This window comes from Dipteris shenzhenensis, chromosome 12 (assembly GCF_047967505.1).
Source record: "Dipteris shenzhenensis isolate YYH24624 ecotype China chromosome 12, Dip_SZ_1.0, whole genome shotgun sequence".
Lineage (NCBI taxonomy): Eukaryota > Viridiplantae > Streptophyta > Polypodiopsida > Gleicheniales > Dipteridaceae > Dipteris > Dipteris shenzhenensis.
Genome location: NC_141607.1, coordinates 6,338,293 through 6,361,793, shown reverse-complemented (window position 1 = coordinate 6,361,793; position 23,501 = coordinate 6,338,293). Strand labels below are relative to the sequence as shown.

At 40.2% G+C, this 23,501-nt stretch overlaps 1 protein-coding gene across 1 annotated transcript; it reads right to left on the bottom strand.

The window, feature by feature from the left end:
* Positions 1-8,103: 8,103 nt before the first annotated feature.
* On the bottom strand, positions 8,104-13,929 carry LOC147895740 (uncharacterized). Its single transcript, XM_087382366.1, has 5 exons — positions 13,331-13,929; positions 12,915-13,009; positions 12,713-12,825; positions 11,763-12,573; positions 8,104-11,672 (listed from the first exon to the last, which is right to left on the bottom strand). Exons 1-5 carry the CDS (start codon positions 13,743-13,745, stop codon positions 9,744-9,746), a joined length of 3,363 nt encoding a protein of 1,120 aa, XP_087238492.1. The 5' UTR covers positions 13,746-13,929; the 3' UTR covers positions 8,104-9,743.
* Positions 13,930-23,501: the final 9,572 nt, after the last annotated feature.

The window sequence follows — 23,501 nt, the reverse complement described above, 5'->3', positions numbered from 1 at the left end:
TACTTATGCATACATTTGTGTAAAAAGAATCACTTGAAATGTCTTGAACAAGTACTAAAAATATATTTCCCCTCCTTGAACCTCTAAAGTATTAATTCTTTGACCCACACAGGGTTTTCTTGGGCCACATAGTCTCTAGACATTGGATTGCTACTAAGATGGATAAATTAAGTAACCATGGAGTCACTACCCCCACATAAAGATCATGGTGTAGAAGAGTGTTCATGGGCCATTATGGAAGATTCATCGTCAAGTATACCATGATTGCAATGTACCTATACAAACTATTGGTAAACTTTATATGGACAAAAGAATGTGGGAAAGCATTTGAAATTCTCGATTGGAGATTGGTCATAGACCCCGCACTAATGGATCCAAAACAGAACATTAAGTTCCATGTACATACTAATGGTTCCAACAATAAAATATGAGTTGTGTTATGTTAATAGGGAAAATACAAGAAAGACTACCTAATATACTTTGCAATCAGGGACTAAATGAGAAAGAGATGAATTACATAGCCACAAAAAGAGGATCCCTAGCAATGGTCTGTAGTGTGAAGAAATTTGGACATTATCTCTCGCCCATTGACTTTGGATAACCAGATGGATTTCAACTTCAAAATAGTGGTGCAAAAGGGAGATCAGTACTACGTGGTATACCATGTGTCACGGTTGATGACAAAAGAAGAGATAACTCGAGTAGAAGATGACTTGCTAGATTTAGCATTGTTCCAAGTAGATAATCCCATCAATTGTTGTACAAAAGCCATTGGTTATTTAATGGCAGGAAGACCATCGCCTAAACTGAGACTAATTGATGTAAGAAATTCATCTTAAAAGCTATCATCATACCAACTTATTGCAAAGGTAAACTATACAAAATAGGCAAAGATCATATCCTAAGAAGGTGTGTTATGTTGCATGAGATCATGTCAACTATTTGATAAGTTCATGAGGGCATAGCAAGAGGACACTTAGTCAGTGACAAGAGTGGCCAACACTTTGGGTGGATGTCTATGACCATGTAAATAAGTGTGATGTATGCCAAAAAAGGGTTGATCCCCAACATTACCAAATGGACTGAAGCCGAACAGTGAGAAAAGCATATGAAAGAAGCATAGCAAGGTTTCTATATGAACATGTGTGGTATGGATGCCCCATAAAAACTGTGTTAGATAGAGACACCCATTTCACCAGTGAAGTAATTTTAAAAAAATTGATTGGCTTTATGGTTATCCATAGTAGAAGTACAAGCTACTAGTAGTGATCCCCAAGGTAACAAATAAGAAAAATCAACCAAAAACTACTCTGTGCAATGTCCTCACAAAATAGTGGAACCAAATCCATCTGACTAGGCAAAAAAATGAATGAGTTTCATGGGCATATCTAGCCATACTCAAGGTCAACACAATATTTTCACCTTTTCAATTGGTGTATGAACTTGAATAAGTCATCCCCTAGGATTCATCATACCAAGCCTACATATAGCGATACAACAATGCCTAGAAGATCAATTGTCCCTCCAAGAAAGACTTTACTAATTGGAGAAGCATATACAGATGGGTTTAGTAGCCTATCATGCTATGACAGTAGAAAAGCAATGAAGGTGTAGTTTGGCGGACAAAGTAGTCAATGAAGGTGACCTAGTTTTGATTCTACAATGCCAAGGTCCATAAAGGCAAGCTCAAGTATCTAAGTCAAGGACCTTACAGTGTCAAAAAGCTAAATCCCATTGAATCCATGCTACCTGAAACCCTCTATGGAGTCTAGTAGACCTCAAGAATCAATGGGATAAACTCAAGCACTACTACATCAATATAGAAGCCATCAACGACAACATCTGAGACTTGGGAGTCCCAAAAGATACGCAAGATAGGTAACTAATTGATTTTAACTTAGGACCCTAGTATGGGTACTGGTTGCCTTATGATCTTCCCCACACAATAAGCATATTGGAGGAATTCCACCTTACTAGTCATGCATAAAACACTCACACGTTTTTTAGCACAACTAATAGAATTACACGAACAAAAGCCCCAATAGAAAAAAAAACATTCCACACTCATGGCATCATCCTAAAGCACTATGGAAAGTAAAGAGTAAAGGCTATCAGCCCCTCACATAAGAGAATGCATTGATGACACAAGGTAGGGTGTCAAAAAGATAACTAATCCATGTATCCAAATGCCAAGCTAAGACAAATTGAATTGGCATGAAGGGAAAAAACCCTTCAATGCCACTATCAAAGCGACTTTGTGTCAAAGGGCCACACCTTCAACACTATATCCATGCATGAGTTAACCATTGGAAGAGTAACAAAGTCAAGAATCACCCCAAAGGAGGTCATCCCAAAACCATGACCTAAGATCATGATACTAGGCATAGAAGATGATAAGGAAATGCATCAAGCAGGCCCAGGAGAGATATCTCATGCACGGGATGCTCTAAAGTCACAGTGGAACTAGGGTAAAATTTTTAGGCAAGCGGACCCAAGTGAGCAACCACAGTTTAGGCAAGCAGGTATTGTTTAGGTGAGCGGTCACACTCTATGCGAATGCAAGCAGTGAAAGGCTTCTGCCCACCATGGGGGTCTTACTCTCCATGCAATAACCTATAGAATCTCCACCTCCTGCCATGTATGTGTGCTCTTTTCTCTCCTAGGTGAGGTTGAATGAGCTATGGAGTTTGTGAACCCAACACCACACAATCAACAAGCCTTTGGAACGTGTCTTTCGAACAGGACATAGTTGCATGACTATGTTGCCTCCACCCAAGTGATGATCCTTGCCTCCAAATGTACTCTTGATCCACCAAATTACACGAAGTCCAGCATGAAGGGAGCAAAGAGGAAGAAAACTACGTTCAGGCGGAGAGGTCCCCCGTGGTGAGCTATTCCTTAAAAGAGTTGTGTACCTGGCTTTAGCCAGTTTTTGCTCTCTTAGCATTGGTCGAGGGCGTGAGCCCATGATAGACCCCCCTCCCCTTTTTTTTGTACTCCGTGGTCCCCTTTCTTTTTTGGCGACCTAACCAGCCCTACAATTTATTTATTTATTTTTTCAAGCAAAAAAAAAAAGGCTCTAGGCTGAGCCATTTGCGCCCAGTGCCAATGGCCTTGCCTTCAGCCAGATCTTTCCTTCAACACTCGATCTTCACCGCAACAACAAACCCATGAATTTTTCCCCTCAAAGATGATCCCTTGGTCGATCCTCACTACCAGCACAGCAGCTGCTACTCCTCCTGCTATTGTTGCTTGCCATGGATGTCTACCCCTCCTCCAGTAGGACTCGACGGCGTGATTCGACACTCCCCGCTCTGTAAATCCTAGCACAGCACACAAACTCTTTGTCCGATTGTCGCCGACGCTGTGCATGAATGTCATGATATCCATCCTCTCAGAAACGAGCTCCGTCATGGTAGCTATTGCGCCTTGGTTGGAGAATCCTGAGGGTGGAATGACATGGAATCCATGGGGTGTCGTTGATTCGTGAGCTTGAATTTTGCATCTGCAGGGGAGTGTTGCTCGTCGTCACTTGTTGATGATGGAGAGCTTGGTGATGACTCTGACGAGCTGCCAAATTTCTCGAGCGACTGCCACTTCCAACCACGGAATTGGCCTGAGGGGGGTGTATTAAGGCAGAGAAGGAGACGGATTTATGCGAGACAAGTGACACCACATGCCCGTTTGTTGCCAAAATTCCACATTCGAGATGATTGCATCTACCAACGAGACTTCAAGGCCTTCTCAATTCCTCCTTAGTAGTGGGAGGCAAGCTGGGTTGAGATGATGGAGGGGAGGGGCTTGAGGTGATGGAGGGGAGGGTCTTGAGCCGGCGAGCTTCGAGCTCTGTGTGTCAAGAAGAAGACGGTGATGAAGATGAAGATAAAGAAGATAGTCACTGTGGAGTTTTCATAAATTGTGTGTATAAATGATAACATTGAACCCTATACTTAGATATCTAATACAAAAAAAGAACTCAAACTGCTCTGTTCCGCTCACCTAAACTACAATCGCTCGCCTAGGTCCGCTCGCCTAAAGTGTGGCCACTCGCCTGGGTCCACTCGCCTAAATTTCTTATTCATGGAACTATAAGTAGAGTCTTCAATTATCCAAAATACAAACCATGGTAGCTATAACATCCAAGGCAGGCAAGAGGCAACAAAAAAATACAAGATACAATAGCTTGTGTGGCTAAGAGTTTCCATGTATACTCAATGTATAACAAAGCTGCATGTACATTCTTGAAGTCTAAGGGACTAGGAGAACTTATCAAGAAACTGTAATTCCTCTTACCTACGCTTGATATGACATAATATATCACTCAATCCATAACATCATGTCAAAACACAGAGTTGTAGGAAGATAAATATGCACATAATCAAAAGCCTATTCGAATCTACCTCTAGCAAAGTAATAGTAGAATGTTTTTGCATTTCCAACTCCTAAGGAAGAGTATCCTTTGAGACATCTAGATGCAAAGTTCTTAAACACCATGGTCCTTCTGCTCAGAGGGAGACATGGAATCCTAGGAGTAGATGAAACCCTGGAAGACAAAGAAACTAGTATAGTATTCCTAGAGGATAAGCAACTACAATCATTGTAGCATCCCAAGACATTGGTAACCAGAATCTATGAAAAAGCAAAGAGACTTAGCTAGTGGCCAATTCAACAAATGTGGAAACTCTCATTAAGGCATCAGCATAGACAAACACAATATGCAAATATATAGATAAAGAACTAGATATGCAGTTCTGGAGATCAAATGAACAGAGAAAACGATTATGAACTTTTTGTAAGGCACTAGTCTTAAAGCATGCATGTCCCTACATTTGATCTGAGAGAACTAGCTTTATTATGTGTCATGATTGGCATTAAAAGAGATCGACCTTACATGTCTGTATGCACAATAAGAGATTGTGATCCCTCAAGCAAGGTGGGAAAGCATAAGTAAGCTCATCAAGAACGAATAAACCACAAATAAGGGGAATAGTCATGTTTAAAAGGAAGATACACTTATATGGATCATCATCAGCACGTTAAGAAACATCATTTCCAATGCATTCAGTGAAAATATGACCAGAAGAGACACAGAGCCAGAGAGAGAGAGAGAGAGAGAGAGAGAGACATGCGAGCACGCACACAACATGGTGTGGATGGCATGATGACTAATGAATTATTCTTAAGATTGTCAAATGTATTTGAATGTGAGTGCACATTTTGGACGCTCACCCTAGAGCATCCTTTGGTAATGATCAATATTTATAGAAGATGTCAAACATTGGTGAATCCATCAACGTCTCCGATGACTTCATAGCAAGGCAAATGAATTGACGGTGACCAAAGTGGATGCGCATCAAACACACATTTCTTTAATAAGAAGACAACAACACTACTGGAGAAGATAATATATGACCTACAAGAGTAGAGGAATCCATTGTCAAAGGTGATGATGCTAACGATATGATGGTGATGGTTCTAAGGGAAGTCAAGATCACACTGAAGATACTAATGATATATCTGAGGAAATTGAACATCACACTCCAATGTATGAATGTAAAAGAAGAAATGGAATAGACATTGCTTCAAATATATTCCAACAAGAATTTTCATTGGACATTATAATGCTCTATCAAATTGACTAGTTCTTTCAATTCAAAGCTCACAAACAATCAATGAGCTGAGACTCTTTAAAGATCTAATAGCCATTATCACGAGAAGAAAATAAAGTACAAAAACAACAATTTATTAGGTCAAAGAGAGAAGTGGACAAGGAAGAGATGAAGAGGAAGAGTGTTGTAGAAGTAAGGTTGAAGCAGAGGTTAGGTAAGTATGATGTGGGAGGCCCAAATATAAAGAGAAGAGACATGTTGGAAAAGAAGAGAAGTATCTTATCTTGCCCTGACGTCGGAGATACTAAGTTCACTTCAAAGAGTGCAAGAGAAGAGGATGCTCATCTTGAAAGAGGAAAGAGCTTGTTCCAACAAAGAAATCTCTTAAAGATGGCAAATGGGTGAAGAGAATGCCCATAATTTATATGATTAGTGGAGTTTCCTCACTACCTTTGTAACAAATAACAAATAAATACATTAACTTCTCACAACATCATTCCATAAAGCAAAAACCCGATGAAATTTTGAAATTATTCCCTTCAAAATCCTAAAACAGTTATATACTTAACAAATTTGCCACCTAAAAAGTCAATCTTGTTTAAGAAACTTACAAAATCCACACAATTTTCAGTTGCAAACTTAAAAATGCTACACTTGGAAGAGCAAACATTTTATTCTTTCTCATTCCTACCTCTACGTCAATGCCCATGTCGGTATATTGTCATCAAACTCTATATCTATTGGATTAATCCTACTTTTGTTTCACCCTTCCTCTCTACATCTATTGCAAAATATCCTGGCAATGCTTTAACTATCTACAATCTTGAAGTCCTTATCTTCATTACCATGGCAATACTTGACCTCAATTGCACCTATTTGATTGTTGTATTTTACTCTACTTCTTTTATCACTCCATCAAGTTATGGGCTCTAACAACCATTATTAAACTCTATATCTATTGGATTAATCCTACTTTTGTTTCACCCTTCCTCTCTACATCTATTGCAAAATATCCTAGCAATGCTTTAACTATCAACAATCTTGAAGTCCTTATCTTCATTACCATGGCAATACTTGACCTCAATTACACCTATTTGATTGTTGTATTTTACTCCGCTTCTTTTATCACTCCATCAAGTTATGGGCTCTAACAACCATTATTGATATGGTGATCACATTATGGCTAACAAAATCATCTTAAACTTCTTTGGCATGTTGTATCCAGCTATGGGTTTAACATCATTATTGTTATAGTGACATCATTATTGTTATAGTGATCACATCATGGCTAACAAAAGCATCTTCAACTTCTTTGGCAAGTCTTATAGAGAGAGAGAGAGAGAGAGAGAGAGAGAGAGGGGGGGGGGGGGGGGGGGGAAGGGAAGGAAAGCGAAGGGGGGGGGGGGAGGGCATCATGACTTGAGCAACTTGTACACATAGGCTTTAACTCCTAGGATATGCACCAAGTTGCCACAGCTTTACTAAACCTTAACGTGCCATGTACCTACCTCAATTAAACTTCACAAAATAAACAACATACCAAAATACTTCTCTCTTCCACAAGCATTGTAAGATACAAGCCTTTAGGAGTTAAGAGCAACAAAATTCTAAGTTCACATCATTTTCAACAAGAACAAGACTATTATACCATGATTATGAACTAATAACAATGTTACAAAAGAGTACCTCAACTACATCCTAAGACTACGCTTCCATTAAGCATAACGCATGTATATTATTTTTGCCACATCACATTTCTTTTTCTAAGAGCTACAATTACAAACTTGCCATGTTATAACCATATGAGGCATTAGTGTTTGAGTTGCACACTTTCTTCACAAGCGAATAGACAAAATATCATGAAAGACCTGGCTGCTTAATTCAGATCAATAAAAAAAGTACAGAAACAAACTCTCATTAGAAACTCTTGCAAACTTCCATTTACCCTATGATCAATCAATGGCCCAATTACCTACTCCATCTTATAAACCCCAATAGCACTTTCCACGAAAGTTTCTCAACACATCAAAGTTCCATAATTTCTTGCAAGCATCAAATATAACAGGAAAAGTGTTGTCCAAAGACCCATGGCAATGACATCACTTCCACAATGCAAAGGGTGTCTTCTCCATTTTTTAACAAGAACCTTAAAACATTATTCGAAAGAAGTCCTAACAACTTGGACAAAGGTTTGTACAGGTAGATTGTCACAAAGTAAAAAGTTACCCTCAAAACGTTTTTGGAACTTTGTTGGAGGGTTCCAAATAAGGACAAGCCCTCCACCAATACTGAAGGTGGTGTGCTGGCCCACACTTTATGGGGACATTTTTAGAATCAAGAAACTGCTCAACAGTCATCTAAACACTTGAATAGCATCCATTGGACCATAAAACTTTCAAAGATTAAGGATATGTTGCATATATACTGATAACGTCAATGATTTAGTTGTACAGCATGCAACTGCATGGCTCGGAAGTTACACATGTCTACACCTTTCATATTCACTCTTGATTAAAGGCCCACCTCTGCCAGACTTGGGACTAGCAAACAATAAAGCAACAAATACAAACTTCTACACGAGATTCTCATTGCAAAGAATACAAATGGAATGCAACGCATGCAAATCTGAAGAAAGCAAGACTAGAAACTAGGACTGCAAAAATGAGTTTGCTGTGAAAGGAGCACCTCTTCATGGGATGCATAGCAAACAAAAACAAAAGAAACAACAACCTCTAAATGGCAGACCGAGAGTGTGAAATACAAGGCAATTCATTTTTTTCCCAAAGATTGAAAAGAGAATGACCAACATACAAGTGAAGAAAACCAAATTTGTCAAAATGACCCTTTGAAATCTGTGAAGGCCTACCTCTAGACGGGATGCCCATTGGGGCCAAGTATGCAACAACTACAAACCTCTATTAGGCAAAGCAAAAGTGTTAAATACAACCTCAAAACTTTTTTACGACCTCAAAAGAGCACAAAAAATACAGGACTGCCCCCCGCCCCCCCGGAAAAAAGGCAACTGTTGCTCGAAGTCTACTGTCTCAGTTTAAAAGTGATAACAAGGCTCAGCAAGGTGTCATTTACAGCAACTCTGCCTGGTCACATAATGCACTAGCAAATTGAGCTGGGACCAAACGCAAGTTCACTTTTGACTCAACGATACTATGTGCGCATGCACATGGCACCCCCCCACTTTGCTGTTTTTAGTGCCCACAGTATAATAAGAAGACTCCAATTCCTGGCATAGAGAAAGCAGCAGGCAAAACTTTTTTGGCCTGTACTTTCCTTATCTTTGGTTTCATGAGAGTCACTATGGTATGTCAAAAGGAACTCAGATGGCTTGGAAATGAGAGCAGCTTTCTGAGAGACTGCTACACAGAATCCTCACGAAATAACATGAGAGAAGAAATATTGTAGGGAGAAGTTGAACCTGAAATAAGAATTCCCAGCTAGAAAACCAATGTCTATGGGCATCATCTTACCTTTCCATATTATGTAACAAAGCAGCAATTACCTGAGTTCACTTCACAAATCAGTGAAGCCTTACCTAAAAGCGCCAAAAATTTGGCTGAATGAAGCACAGATAACCACTACTTCATTGCCTTTGGTCCTGTAACCAGACTCCAATGCATTGCCTGGCTGCTTATTTAAATCACAATTCCGTGTTTTTAATTTTCTTTTCATAACCAGTCCTTTGTCTCAATACCTGGAAACACAATCCTTCGCAATCCTCTTGACAACCTTGCCCTCAGGATATTCCCACCCAGCAGCTCAGACAGGAAAGGCACAAAGGTTCCTCAAAAAAAAAAGAGCTTCTCTGAAGCATGTTTGGAGAGAAGAGGAGTCGATTGATGCCCACCCTTGATTCCAAAACACTTAAACCGGAGGAGTCTCTATTTTCAGCTTCATTCATACCACCCATTCCTAGAACAAAGAAAAGCCTCTGAATGTTGTATGCTGGCAGAAAGCTTGAACCTTAAAATCGATGGAAGAAACAACATACTCGGCAAAGTTAGAGGTATCCCAGGAGATAGGTGAACTTCTGAGGATGGTCATACAGGCTCCGGATCAGATAAAAGGTATCTATGCAGTCATTTTCAATTGAATAACACAGAACATACAGAATTGGATTTACTTTCCCCTTTTAGCACCTGCTGTCCTCTTTGCTTTGATATACCTCCTACCACTTTTCTCTCCACCAGTTGCACCAAGAGCAAATCCACCAGCAAACTCGAGTCCTGGTTGTGAAAATGTGTTTGAAGCCCCAGCTGAAGAAAACGGACTTGGCAATGGTGGAGTTGGCTGCCCTCCAAACCCAAAAGGCTGCCCAGCGAGTGGGGCACCTGTCTGACTACCAAATGTAAAAGGTGTTGCTGAGGCTGTTGATTGTGCTCCAAATGCAAAAGATGGGGTCGAAGCTGCAGTAGGCCCAGGCGAGAAAGAAGGCATTGGAGATGCTGCAGAAGAGGATGCAAATGGAAATGCAGATGCTGCATTTGGAGCTACAGCTGAAGAAAATGGATTAGCTGCCGGAGTATGCTGTGCACCAAACCCAAATGGCTGCCCTCCAAAGGATGAGCCAGATGGGAGAGAGGTACTATCACCTGCCCCAAATGAAAATGCATGTGTTGCTGATGATACAGGTGGTGATGCAAATGCAAAAGCAGCAGAAGAATTTTCAGCCCCAGTAGTAGGAAATGGGCCAGCTGCTGGTGCAATCTGTGATCCAAATCCAAACAGCTGACCTGAAGCAGAAGAGCTTGACGATGAAGATGAAGTTCCACGAGCCCCAAAGGCAAAAGTAGACGACGCTGAGGATGTGACTTGGAAACTAGGCAGTGCTAATGATGTGCCTGAGAAACTAGGCACTGCTGATGATGTAACTGGGAAAGAAGCAGGTGCTGAAGTCGAAGCTGAAGGCACTGACCCAAATGAAAAAGGAGTTGAATTCCCTGCCGTCGACAAAGAGAAGGGACTCGCTGCTGGTGAACTGAGTGGTGCTCCAAAAGCAAAACCTTTCCCACCAGATGAAGCACCTGACTGGCCCCCAAATGTGAAGCTTACAGAAGATGATGTAGCAGGTGCCTCGGCTGACTGGGCACCAAAAGAAAATGAGACTGGAGTCGACATAGCACCTGCCACAAATGAAAAAGTAGGCCCTGATGACACGGAAGTAACAGCAGTTGGTGAGAACCCAAACTGGAAAGCAGGTGTAGACGATGGCATCGTGAAGGTTTCTGGCTCTTCTGCCATAGGATCTGTTGCCATTGTATCCACTTCCACGAGCTTGTCAGCACCTAGGCCTTCTGTTGCCATGGTGGCTCCATTCTCAGCCTCAGACAGGTCCTCTAAAGCTGTAACTGTGTCCAGGGACACTACTACAGGTGATGCAGTTGCAGGCACTGGTACTCCTGCAGCCCCAGATGTAGCTATAATAGGTGGAGTTGCTTCTACTGACACACCTGCTGCCAATGACTCAGCTGTTATTGGTGATACAGGTGCTGCTCGTAATGTAGCTGCTGCAGGTGTTGCTGCTGCTGATGGTGCTGCAGATGCTGTTGATGCAGCTGCTTCCAGTAATGTGGATGCTGTGGATGCTGCAGATGCAGCTGTGGTTGAGCTGCAGATTGTTGAAATTGTATCCTTGGCAACCGGAGAAAAAGAAAAGGTCGGAAAAGGTGTCGAAGAGACTACGGGTACGTTTTCTGAATGATCAGACATAGCTGTGCCAGCAGATGATCCTTGTAAGCCAGAAGAACTCACTGGTGGCAACGGAACCACAGAAAACCCACTGGATAGGATGGTAGCAACAGTTGACAAAGGCGAAAATGAAACACTTGATTGTGCTGTGATAGGTAAGGGTTTTGTTACAGAAACAGTAACATCAGGGGCAGTAGTACAAAACATAGTTGTAGGCATGGGTGCCAAAGATGGCTTCATAGTAGCTGTAGCTCCTAACAGCAGAGATTCTTTAGCATCTGAAAATATCACAGGAAGTTGTGCTTCACTTGAAGGTGACGACTTGGCATTTGGCCGACTTTCCTCATCCGAATTGGATTCCTGCATGAGCAAAAAAAAAAGTTTTCGGAAACACCCATAATTTTAAAAAACACAACTAATCAAAATAATTAAAAACCACAGCAGACAGACCTCAAAGAGAGCGCTCATGCGAAAGCCCTTGCTCCTCTCCGGTATTATCCCTGGAGAACCAGGAGTCAATGTTGGTGGGCACATGATTAACTCCCCCATGGTTCGAGAATCAACAGGGACTGGAATATCAGGTGCCAGCATGCTATCAGAAGGGCCTGGCTCACTCGTTTCTTGCAGCCGAGAGAGCTCTGTGTGCTGTGTGCTCTTTGTTTCCCTCACTTTCAATGCATCAGGGGTTTGTTTGGTACGGGACCTTTCAATGGCAATTTTCTGGCCCTCCGATGACTTCCCTTTAGGGGAAGGTGTCAGCTTCTCCAACGTCTCCAAAATCTTGCGAGCTGTCTGACTAGATTGCATCGGAGGTGACATCATTGTCCGAGGAGGTGCACTTGTCCCAGACATTCTCCTCGCATATGGGCTTGAATTTGCCAATGTCAAAGCCCTCTGCCGTGTTCTCCTGATCGGCCCTACCCAATCATTATCAAGACCAGAGCTTCTAGTTGGTATTCGACCAGCGGCAGGACTTCGAGCCCACATTCTTAGGACAGGAGAAGGTCTATATCTATCCTCTACAAGTCCCAATCCTGGAGGAGGCTGAAGCTCGGCAACTCTGTCAATCTGGCGAGCAGTGCCCTGATGGAAGCCAACCAATCCAGATGGCTTTGGTGTCCGCTCACCCATGTAAGCCTTGGCAACTTCCACTGGGGTAGAATCCTCCCGAGCCTTCTTCAGTTGCTCCCTCCACCTCTGAGCTTCAGACTTTTCATGCACACGGGTCTGCAATAATTCAGTCAATCGATTCACTTGCTCCCTGAAGCCATACAACAAAAATCAGAGTGGCAGCCTTATCCTGACTTAAGAGAACTTTTTGTTCCCTTGATTTACTAGCGAAAAACGTTATCCTTGCACAGTTCAAATAGTAAAGCATTCACCCACAATCAAGCCGATACCTGGACCAAGTCTGCTGTTGAAGAATTCCTTCCACTTGTGCCAAATTTAGTTCCGTCCCTGCACCGTTTGCAACGAAAGATGGCTCTTGATCAGGAGGTGCAGCGAGTTTGTCCTGCAAGTGCCATGGATACAGTTATGCAATGCGGTAAATTCTTTGGAATAGAAATAAATACGTGCCAAAGGGCTCAAAAATGGTCCTACATCCTGATTGACATGATCTTGTAAAAAACCGCTCTTTTGCCCTTGCTCTTGCTCTTCCTCTTGAACTTGATCTTGCCCTGGCTCCACATCCCCTCCTGCAATGCCAAGTTATTCGGTGAAGCAACCCACGCACTTCTCGACACATGGTGGATACAAGTTACGCTTTGGAAGCAAGGCCAAAAATGAGGCAGAAATAGTAAAGCGGCGGGAGTCAAATTCAGTCTTAAATTTAAAGAATGACAGAAGTGAAGGTGAAAACATTGGAAACAAGAAACGAATTACTAGATAGGGCAACGAAGAGAAGCTTCGATTAAAAAAAGACGTCTATACCAAGAGAAGAAGTAAACGATGGAGCTAGGAAGAGCACATAATACGGTACATTCCAAAACTAGAAAATAGCACGCATCTCCACGTACCTGTATGAGCGTCTCCGTTGGCGACGGCGGTCGGTCGACGCCCGAAGACGGAGGAAAAGATGTACGAGGCGGAGGAAGAAATCAAGCGGGAGGCAGAGTCGACAAGCCGGGAAGCGATCGAAGGCCCAGAGGATGAAGCAGAGCCAGCTGCACCTCCAGGGGTAGAATGACGACCGGAAGCAGGGCGATCGTAGGGAGTTCTCTTCTTGCTTCGAGCAAGGGAAGTATGCCGGGAGGAGCGAGCTTTGCCACCAGCCCCTCCACCTCCACCTCCACCAGAGTAAGCTCCTCCAGCCCCAGCTCCTGTTCCTGTTCCACCACCGGCAGCTCCATCTCCAGCTCCACGAACTTGGATCGCTCCTGTGGTAGCTGTGAGGATTTTCGTGGCGCTAGAAGGCAAGGGATAGGAGGCCATGACCCTGGTTCACCAGCCTTGATGAACGCAAGGGGCAAAGCTGGCTATGGCGGAAACCCTAAAAAACACAGAGCTGAGTCACTCGTGTCGGGAGACCGGAAAGCCACCTCTTTCCATTTTACAAACACGACGACGATTTCGTATACCCTTCATATACGCATCACCCTTTTAGATACTCCGTATCCCCAGTCATCAACAATCGAAATTCGAATGCTACACTCCACTCTTCATTCACCACAAGTAAGAATTCATCTAGGCAATGCATTCATGTATGTGTGTGAGTATACACCCATTTATACTAAGCCTTGAGTTGACCAAAAGACTCCTCTCCCACACTTTTCTTCTTTCTTCCTCTAACCACTATTCTCCGAGGCGGAGTGTGCCTCGAGTGTGCTGGGTACTTTTAAAAACCTTGTGGAAAATAAGTTTTGCTAAATGATGTTCACTCAATGTGCATTTGAATCGAAATGCCTAAGGATATGCTAACATTGAAGCTACATCATTATTAGTACTGGCTCTCCTAGAGACAGTGCTTTACGATTGAGTTGAGGGGGAGTTTTGTGATTATTCCTAAAGTTTTTAGAAATTTTTAAAACTCCTAACCTCTACTTTTGTATGGGTGCTGGCTTTACTGCTTTTTTGGCTTATATGTGCTTTTCAGGTCCCTACAAAGTGGCTATAAATTACCTCCAGGATGACATGTCCTACAAAAAATTCATCCAAGCGTCGAGCCTCCATCGCCTTGCTTTTGGTGCCTCCAAGTTGTGATCGTTTCTGAGCTGGCCTTCCTTAATTTCCTCATGTCCGCCTTCGACACTTGCTGCTGTGATCGTTACCTATTGGGGCTGGCCTTCATTGCTCCTTCCTGGATTTCCACTAGTCAGAATCTATTGCCTTTACATGGTTTAACTTTTGTTCCAATTGTTATAGTTCATCACGTATTGCACAAGCTGTTTGATACGCACACCAAGCCGCTTCAAACTATAACTGTGCACTCTTTCGCTTTGTCTCGGGGAGCTTTTCTTAGGCTTTGGCTCCCTGTGTGGCATGTCTGCATCATATGGAATGATCACAAACCCATTACGCTTTAATATTCAGATCCGTAGAAGAGTGATCACGTCGAATGTGTTGCAAAGCCCAAAGCCAGGTCGGGACATCCCATGTGTAGGTACTGGGATGAAGCTCCGTGTAACCTCGCTACCCATAAACACCTTCAGTTTTGCCTTCAAAGAACGGTGAAGGTGACCCATCCAGAGCACGCTGCCTCCTTGTACTTTATCTGCTGGCAATCATGTGTCCACCTGCTACTTCCGCCTCAACCATTCCATGCTCTTATTGTTGCATACACATCCACTCCTAGCAATGTTGTGTATGATATCGGCTCCATACCCATGTGCTTCTCACCTTTCGACCTTTGTTTTGGTCCTGAACTTGAGTACATCGCTGAATGCTCCCATACCTCTAATCAGGCTGCCACCTGTTCTGAAACTTCATCTCTCTAAGCTTGTTGTATCACTTCAGCTCCACGCCTTAGCCATAATCCCAATCTGCATTTGAAAACCATGGACCACCATAGCATCCACTTATCAGAAAGCCTTGTCGTTGTCCAACCATTGTCTAGGTCTCCTTCTCGCACCTTAATGTCTCTAGAGTCAATTGCATCTAATCCTGAGCTTCTATCAAATCCTAGAAGTTTCCATGTTGGTTTAAGATCAAAGAGTTTAGAAGGTCACTCGACAGTGGGATTGGACAAATATGAAAAAGCTTGAACTCAATAACCAATCGTCTGTGATCTCTTTTACAAAATCAGAAAGCTACAAATTCAATTATCAGTCATCTAGTAAGGTGGACAAATCTCAAAGAACCGAGAGCGGTGCAATGGGGAGACCTCTGAGATTTCTCATCTCGAATGAACTGCCACGATGATGCACTCTGCCTCGATGACAAATCACTGCGAAGGTTTTCCAAAGTTTGTGATGGCTATCATGTAACTAATTTAATTGGCTCCTCTCTTTGGCTAAGGTACCTTTTATAGTCCTTTTTTAGCACCGGTACCTTTTATAGTCCATTTTTAGCACTGGCTTCTTGACCACTCAAGTCGTTTCTCACTTAACTTACATTATGCGGGATATCCTCTGTACTCAGGCCCATAGCTAGAAGTAGAACCAAAATGGATCGTGGGTTGATTGAAAGCAACAACGCCGGCTCCTCCCTTGCAAAGAGTGGGTAAAATGAAATTTCCATTTCTACAATCCCTGGCTTGTGTGATTTTGATCTTCAAATTTTCAAAGAGATTCAGAGTCGGAGGGAAACGGTCGAGAGGCCTCACCGTGATTGGTGGAAAACGCTTCAAAGTAATTTCTTTCATTCACATTTCTTTGTCTCCTCTTGATGAAATCCTCACTAGTTGTGAGAACTATAACTAAAGCGTAACCATCTTCGGTAAGCACTTTCCTTTCCTGAGGATGATTTACTCCTTAGCTATCCTTCAAAAACTCTTTTCCGTTCAGTTCCATACAACCTTGATGTACGAACACTCTAACTTTTGTAGGTAAACATTTGTGCTAAAAATGCCATGAAAAAAAATGGTTGCTTTTCTTGTAAATTTGCTGTGTAAATTTCACTTTTGAATAGGAAACATTGTACTACTGGTATTTTCGAAAGTTTGAAGAATTATGTTTGACATATTTCCAAAATTTAGGAAACAAGCAATCAAGAATGCGACAAATGCCTTCATAGTAAGCAAAGGCCTCCTATTAGAGTGCCCATCATTTTATCCCCAAGAAAGTCTTTTATAGCACTTGGGATTACATATTCGAGTCCTGTACCTCGAGCATAAAGGTATCATAATGTACTAAGTATACAAATTCCATACGTCCCAAAAATCCCGCTTGCAACCACTCTTAACTTTTGTCTTTAGCTTGCTCTCCTTCTCTTTTTTGCTCTTGCTTTCCATCATGTTTCCTCTTTCTCTTGCCCTTCTCCTCTTGCTCCCTCTTGTCTCTTACTCTCAACGAATTCTCTTCATGCCTTTCAATTATCTCGGGTGTTAATTCTTTACTTTCGTGTTTGAAGTATGCCTAACAATGAATGGTTTGCTGTAAAATGGATTTGTGAACATTGAAGTATGTTTTCTTGGGAAATTTCTAATGAAACATGGGTTGATATTAATTTGAGCAAGCATCTTCACTCTAAAGGTAGTTTGTTAACACATTAAAAGGATTGTCAACAAGGTTGGTCCATAAATGCTGACCTCGAATGCGTGTGTTCCTGTATTTTTTCTTTGCTGAAATCTCATTAGATAACACATGCCAAGATGCATGCATCTACCATCTGCTTTGGGATGTCCCTGTAAGGGTTTGCTCAAATGGCACATGGGATTTGTAGGTGCTGGCCAATGAATGTACATGTTCTCTTCCTTGTGATTCCTTTCTTTTAGATGGGTCGTTAAAGAATATGTGTTACTTCCATCTGCTTTGGGGTATTCTCGAAAGGGTTTGCTCAAATGGCACATGGGGTTCATCTGATAGGGTATATGTCTGAAACTATGTTTCTGTACTAAAGTCTCCTTGATTAACTTGTAATAGGATTGCTACATCTTCCATCTACTTTGGGGTATCCCTACAAGGGTTTGCTCAAATAACACATGGGATTTGTAGGTGTTGGCCAATGAATGTGTCTATTCTCTTCGCAGTAGTTCTCGCCTTTTAAATCGTCCATTAAAGAATGCATGTTAGTTCCATCTGCCTTGGGGTATCCCCATAAGGGTTTGCTCAAATGGCACATGGGGTTCATGTATAAGGGAATATATGCGGTGGTTAAATATACTTTTTAAGTAGGTAGAATTTGTGGCACATGGTGCTCAAAAGTGGTGATGTGCTTGGTTTTTTCAAAGCTTTGTTTATGTGCTGATGTGTCCTTTAATAATATGTAAGAATATGCATGTACCTTCCATCTGCTTTGGGGTATTCCTGCAAAGTTTTGCTCAAATGGCACATGGGATTTGCAGGTATTGGTCAATATGCTCTCTTCTCGGTAGTTCTTTTCTTCCATACGGTTCATTAAAGAGTACATGTCGGTTCCATTTGCTTTAGGGCTCAAATGGCACATGGAATTCATGTGTTAGGACATATGTAGGGTTAAACGTACTTTTAGAACTGGTAGGAATTCAATTGAGTATTTAAAAGTGCTCTATGTCAAAGTTGGCCTAAAAATGAATTTTTTGCAAAACAAAAGGGGATGGGGGGGATTGATGACAATTCCAATCTCATAGTCAATATTTCTCTTTCTAGCTATTCTTTCCTTTCAAATGGTTGATTAAAGAGTACATGTTAGTTCCCTCTGCTTTGGGATATTTTCGGCATAAACCATTGATGTCACCATAAATAACATGTAAGAAGATGCATGTATCTTCCATCTGCGTTGAAGTATTCCTATAAAGGTTTCCTCAATATATTCTCTTCCCAGTAGTTCTTTTCTTCCAAATGGTTCATTAAAGAGTACATGTTAGTTCCATCTGCTTTGTGAAATTTTTCAATGACTAATGACTGGTTGTTTACTAGAACTGCTCATGGGATTTGCATCTACTGTTCTAGTTAACGTGCTTATTTACTAGGATGATAGATAATATGCAGTGCAGTGTGAGATTGAGACTTTGATTTATGTTTACTCTGCTCCATAGGGTAAATCAAAAAATGCCGCAAAGTCTCATTTAGAGATCCATGGATGCACAATGTCGGAGTGTGGCTATTGTGATGGCCCTTTATATCAGCGAAGACTTGCCCTCTGCTTACAGTATCTACCTAGAAAGGAGATACTATCATTATACGGTGATGAAGTCCCCTAGGGCATAGAGATGTTGCCATACTTAAATGTGATATCTACTATCTACAAATTGGGAATCTTTGCATGGGTTGATGCGAATTATTCGTATTTGGGTTGGTCCACTCCTTACTTTGTGCATTGTCAAAACCTTTTTTGCAATATTGTACCAAAGGAGAAATTGAGGTTTTTCATGCCGAATTTTCTAGTAGCATTACACTTTCAAGTAAAAAGCAAGAACTTTGGGAGGAGATATGGGTAAAGAGAAAAGCACGAAGAACTCAAACTAATGTAATTGCATTGGCCAAGCAAAAAAATGACCCTATAGAAGCACGTATAGAGCTGGATGTGTCAATGGGTATAGGTGCCAAGTTGAGTGCAACTTGGAGGGCCTAATTTTAGGAAGGAGATGCAACGAGGGTGGCATGAATTGACCTTTGAAAGGCCATTGGGAGGGTAAGCCCTATAATCATGAATATACAAAGCCTTCTAGAGGCAAGAGAGCTCACTTTCTAGATTCATAAGCCTAGTGACTACTTAGACTCACTTGTTTCCATGGCCTCCATCCATCACCTCCCCTCTCAAGTCTCCAACACATAGCCACCATGACTTCCAACAAACCACCAAAGTGGAAGGGCTGAAATGCTGAAGGGCCTGCATCAAAGAAAGCAAAGTTGGAGAATTCCAAGAGCCTCAAGCTTAACCCACTAGCAATTTGCGATTGCCCCACCATCTCTTTGAATTGGCTACTTCTCAATAGATTAAATGACTTCCATGAACTACCCTAGAGACCAAAGCCTTGCAATCAAGGCCATCAATTTGTGCTATAGTTAGAAGAATACATTCCATGTGAAGGGGTGCATAGTCACCATCACTGACAATGAAGTACATGGCTGCTCAAACTCCCAAAGATAGACAATGACACATTCGACCCAATATTGGTCAATAGCAAAATGCACCACCACCATCGACCTCAAATGTGTTAGGTGAATTGTCTGGAGAGTCACCCAAGAAGGTCAAAGAGAGTGGAAACAACATATACCAAAATGAGGACAAAGAAGCAATAGCAGCAAAAATAAGGACCACTAATGCAACAACAACAATAGGAACAAGAGCAACAAAGAGCGCTAGAATACTTTATTTGTAACAGGGCAAGACTAAGTTGTTGAGAAAGTTTGACATTCTTCTATTATTATAGTTTTATAGTTGCAATTAATGATAACTATGCATTATTAGATGAATGTTAAGTTTAGGAAAATGAACGTGGTAATAAATATAAGGATTTCTCATTTGGAGCATATAAAGTTAGATTTAGAAGCAGATAATAAAATAGAAGTTATTATATGGAAAAATGAAATACTTGATTGGATTAAGAGTTGTTAATATTTAAAAGAATTTAAAATTTAACTATGTAATATGTTCATTAAGATGTAAATAATGACGATCTTAGGTTATGTGCATAATGATTATTACAATAGCAATGAACACATAGGTACTCTTCAATAGTTCTAGTAATAATGTAAAAATAATACTTAATTCAGTTTTACAAGTAAATGAAGTAGTGTTGGTTTAAAATTTTAAGTAGAAAGAGACTTGACATATTTAATAAAGCTTTATTATTGTTGTATGTTTATAAATAGTAATTGTGATCTTCTAAACAAATCAAACTGAGGGCTTGTTTGGTAGTATTTATTCGATGTGGGAAACGAAATTGATTAGTTCATATGAAAATTTTGTGTTAATCAAGGGCACTTTATTATCGTTAAATTCAAAATAACATTTATAGTATGCGCACATTGAATTGTATGTATTACAAAACTATACTTATACTATTCAATTATAAATAATAGTGGCGGCTTAAATATTTCATTAAAAGTAATAATATACTTCACAATGATATATTATGAATTTTGTTTTGCAAAGACACCAAAGGGAGATTGACTTTAACATTGCAAGTATTTCAACTTTGCTAGCTTAATACAATTCTATTGATGAAGCAATAACCTTGTGTTAAAGTATCTACAATAACATGAAACCAAGTGCAACTTTTTTCTATATACATTATTTTAAATTAAATAAATAAACAGCTCTTTACAAAGTAACATGTAGCAGTGAGCGCTACTATGTTAAGAAACAAGCAAAATTACAAGCTAATGTTTTACGGTATATAAAGACCACTCTCAGTGAAAAGCTCGAAATGTGTGCCGAAGGAAACGTTAGCTGCAAAACTTTAAGCTATCACTCTGCTGAAAACAACTGAACTAATGATCTTGTGCTATACAGTGGGGGTATTATGCGATGCGTTGTATGCTTGGTTGTTGAGGCAATCATGTACCATTCCATCTTAAAGGAATAAAGCCCACAACAAGACCATGTATGTTTACGAGGAATCTTCCTTCAATTCTTTGGTCGAATAATTCCAACTTTAGAAACTATGTGTTATCTTCCAGTAATTCTATGAAAGGCCGAGGTAAATCTAAAACTTTATCGACCCATGTGTTCTTCAGTGTAACATCCATGGTTGCACCATCTAAGCTTGTAATAACTGCCTTCACCTTAGGAATCTTTTCCAAAATTGTGATGTGGTCACATGTCAGGCATCGAGGTATAGTGTTTTCCCTCAAGATCTTGCCCTCTTTACAAAATAAGCACATAGGCTCATGCAATGTTGAGTTTAGACCCGTAATAGTCACAATGCTGCTTATTTATTAATGTAACATAGCAAGTGTTAACTATAAATATACTATACTTTGTTGTATGATAGTATATACTAATATATACAAATTAAATATTACTTGGTTTCCATAGCCGATCTACTAATTATGTTGGTGGAACCTCGGGGGGGTCACTATGTATAAACCCTCTATAGATATCACGTGCATTCAACGCCTATTTTTAAAATTCCTTATCTGTAAAATTTTCATTAATAAAATGTACCCCTTTTCTATACAAATCTATAAATTTGCTCCAAAACTATTTTAAATAGTCCCTTATGTATATTTATTTCTGTAAATTTTAGATATAAAAAATATCCTTTTATAGAACTCACGTGATAGGGTTACATATGATGAGTGACCCCCCCAAGGGTGGAACACTCGGGCTAATTTTGCAAAAATTGATGGAACTCGTGCAGATGTCATGATAGTTAGATCAGGATGATTCAATGAGATTGGCTGGCTTTTTTTTTTCGCTCCTATGTTCCTCAAAACAAAATGGCAGAAACCTACAGCCTTAAATCTATCGACGATCTTCACATAATCTGAACGCCGATTGTTCCAAAAAGTCAGCTACAGTAACAACATATGTTAATATTTCCTAGCATGAGAGTAGAAATCTCATTGGATTAACAACGTAACGGTTTGAAATAACAAGTTACCGTAATAAGATCATCTGCATTTTCACTGTCATTGACAATAAGTTCATCCATCTGACGCATGCAACTTTCGAGCTTAATCACCATTATTGTGACTGTAGCCAGTGGCAAGTAGTTCCCTTGTCCCTTGATAATTATCTCTTTACAATCTTCTTTATATTTGCAAATACCAGTGGTTGGAATGAAAATTGGGTCAATTGCAAATGTTTCACAATGTTCGACCCTAGTCGAAGGATCAAACATCAAAGTGTAATCAAATGTCCCTCCATCGTTCTGAGTATTTCTATTACAAACTGAAAAGTTTGTAATTTTAATACAGTCCCCTATATTCAATGACTTGACAAAGTCGGCATAGTAAACCTTGCTTATCACGAGAGTAATACAGCCACTGCCTTCTCTATCAGTTAAATCTAGTTTCAAATTCTTGGGATAATTGACATTTTGTAAGGCTTAAGTTCTGTATTTATTTAATACTTTGCCTTCAAATATCCCATTCTTAATAGACAGGTGCACTTCATGAATAAATAAAGGCCTCTTGCTAGGCGAGTATTCACTTTCAATGCTCACTTCCTCTGAGCACTCTATAGTTAAAGTATGGTAAGTCCTATCTTCTTGTGGAGATTCTAACTTTACTTGTTTCTCTTCCCCAGAATCTACCTCATCATACATTCTTTTTATAGAGCTCTTGTTGGACAGTCACAACAAGAAAGTTTGATGATTCTGCATCAGCTTCAATGGGAACTACTGCATCATCCTTATTGTAATACCTATGTGAATTTGAAATACATGTTCACTATAATTTTAGTATCTCATGCTAATTTTAAAATTCTACCTATTAATCATAATGTAGTTGCTACAGTAAATACTTTCTAGATCATGATTTCATAATTTTTGTTAAAAACTTTACATTTTAAAAACCTATTTAACACCCTTGGTGTAGCAAAATATTGATTTATTTAGGTACGTAGCTTTCAAACTATACATTGATTTGATAAAGCATAGATGTTACATACAATTTGACAAGAAATAAAAGTATTTGTTTGTACAAATTGTAAAAGATGCATCCATGTTACAAACTTTTAAACAACTATGTAGATACAAGGCTTGTTTACGTGCATAAACTACTCTTGACTATATAGATGCATGTGTGTGCTTATAAATTCAAAAAAGACTAAAGCTCTAGCGTTTTCATAGTACCAAGGCTTCTTTCTAATTTTTTTCTCTTTTGTTTTACACTTAACCAACTTCTTTCTAACTGTGACAAACTTCGATTTTGAACATTGATTACTACCAATCGTTTCCTACGAAATTTCTTCATGTCATTTTGAAAGCTTATTAAAGAAAGCAAAGTGATAATCAAGTTTCTCCCTCTGAATTGTTTTGACATTAGTGTTGTACTAAACAAACAAATAATTAATAGTTGTTTGTATACAAAAAATGCAAAGTATGAATCTCTTATTACCTAGCACTAACTATGCTTAAATAGAAATAAATTGAAGTGTAACGTCTCCTCATTGTCATCGTTTATTTTAAAGTTCAAAAGATACAGTTCTCCTATGATT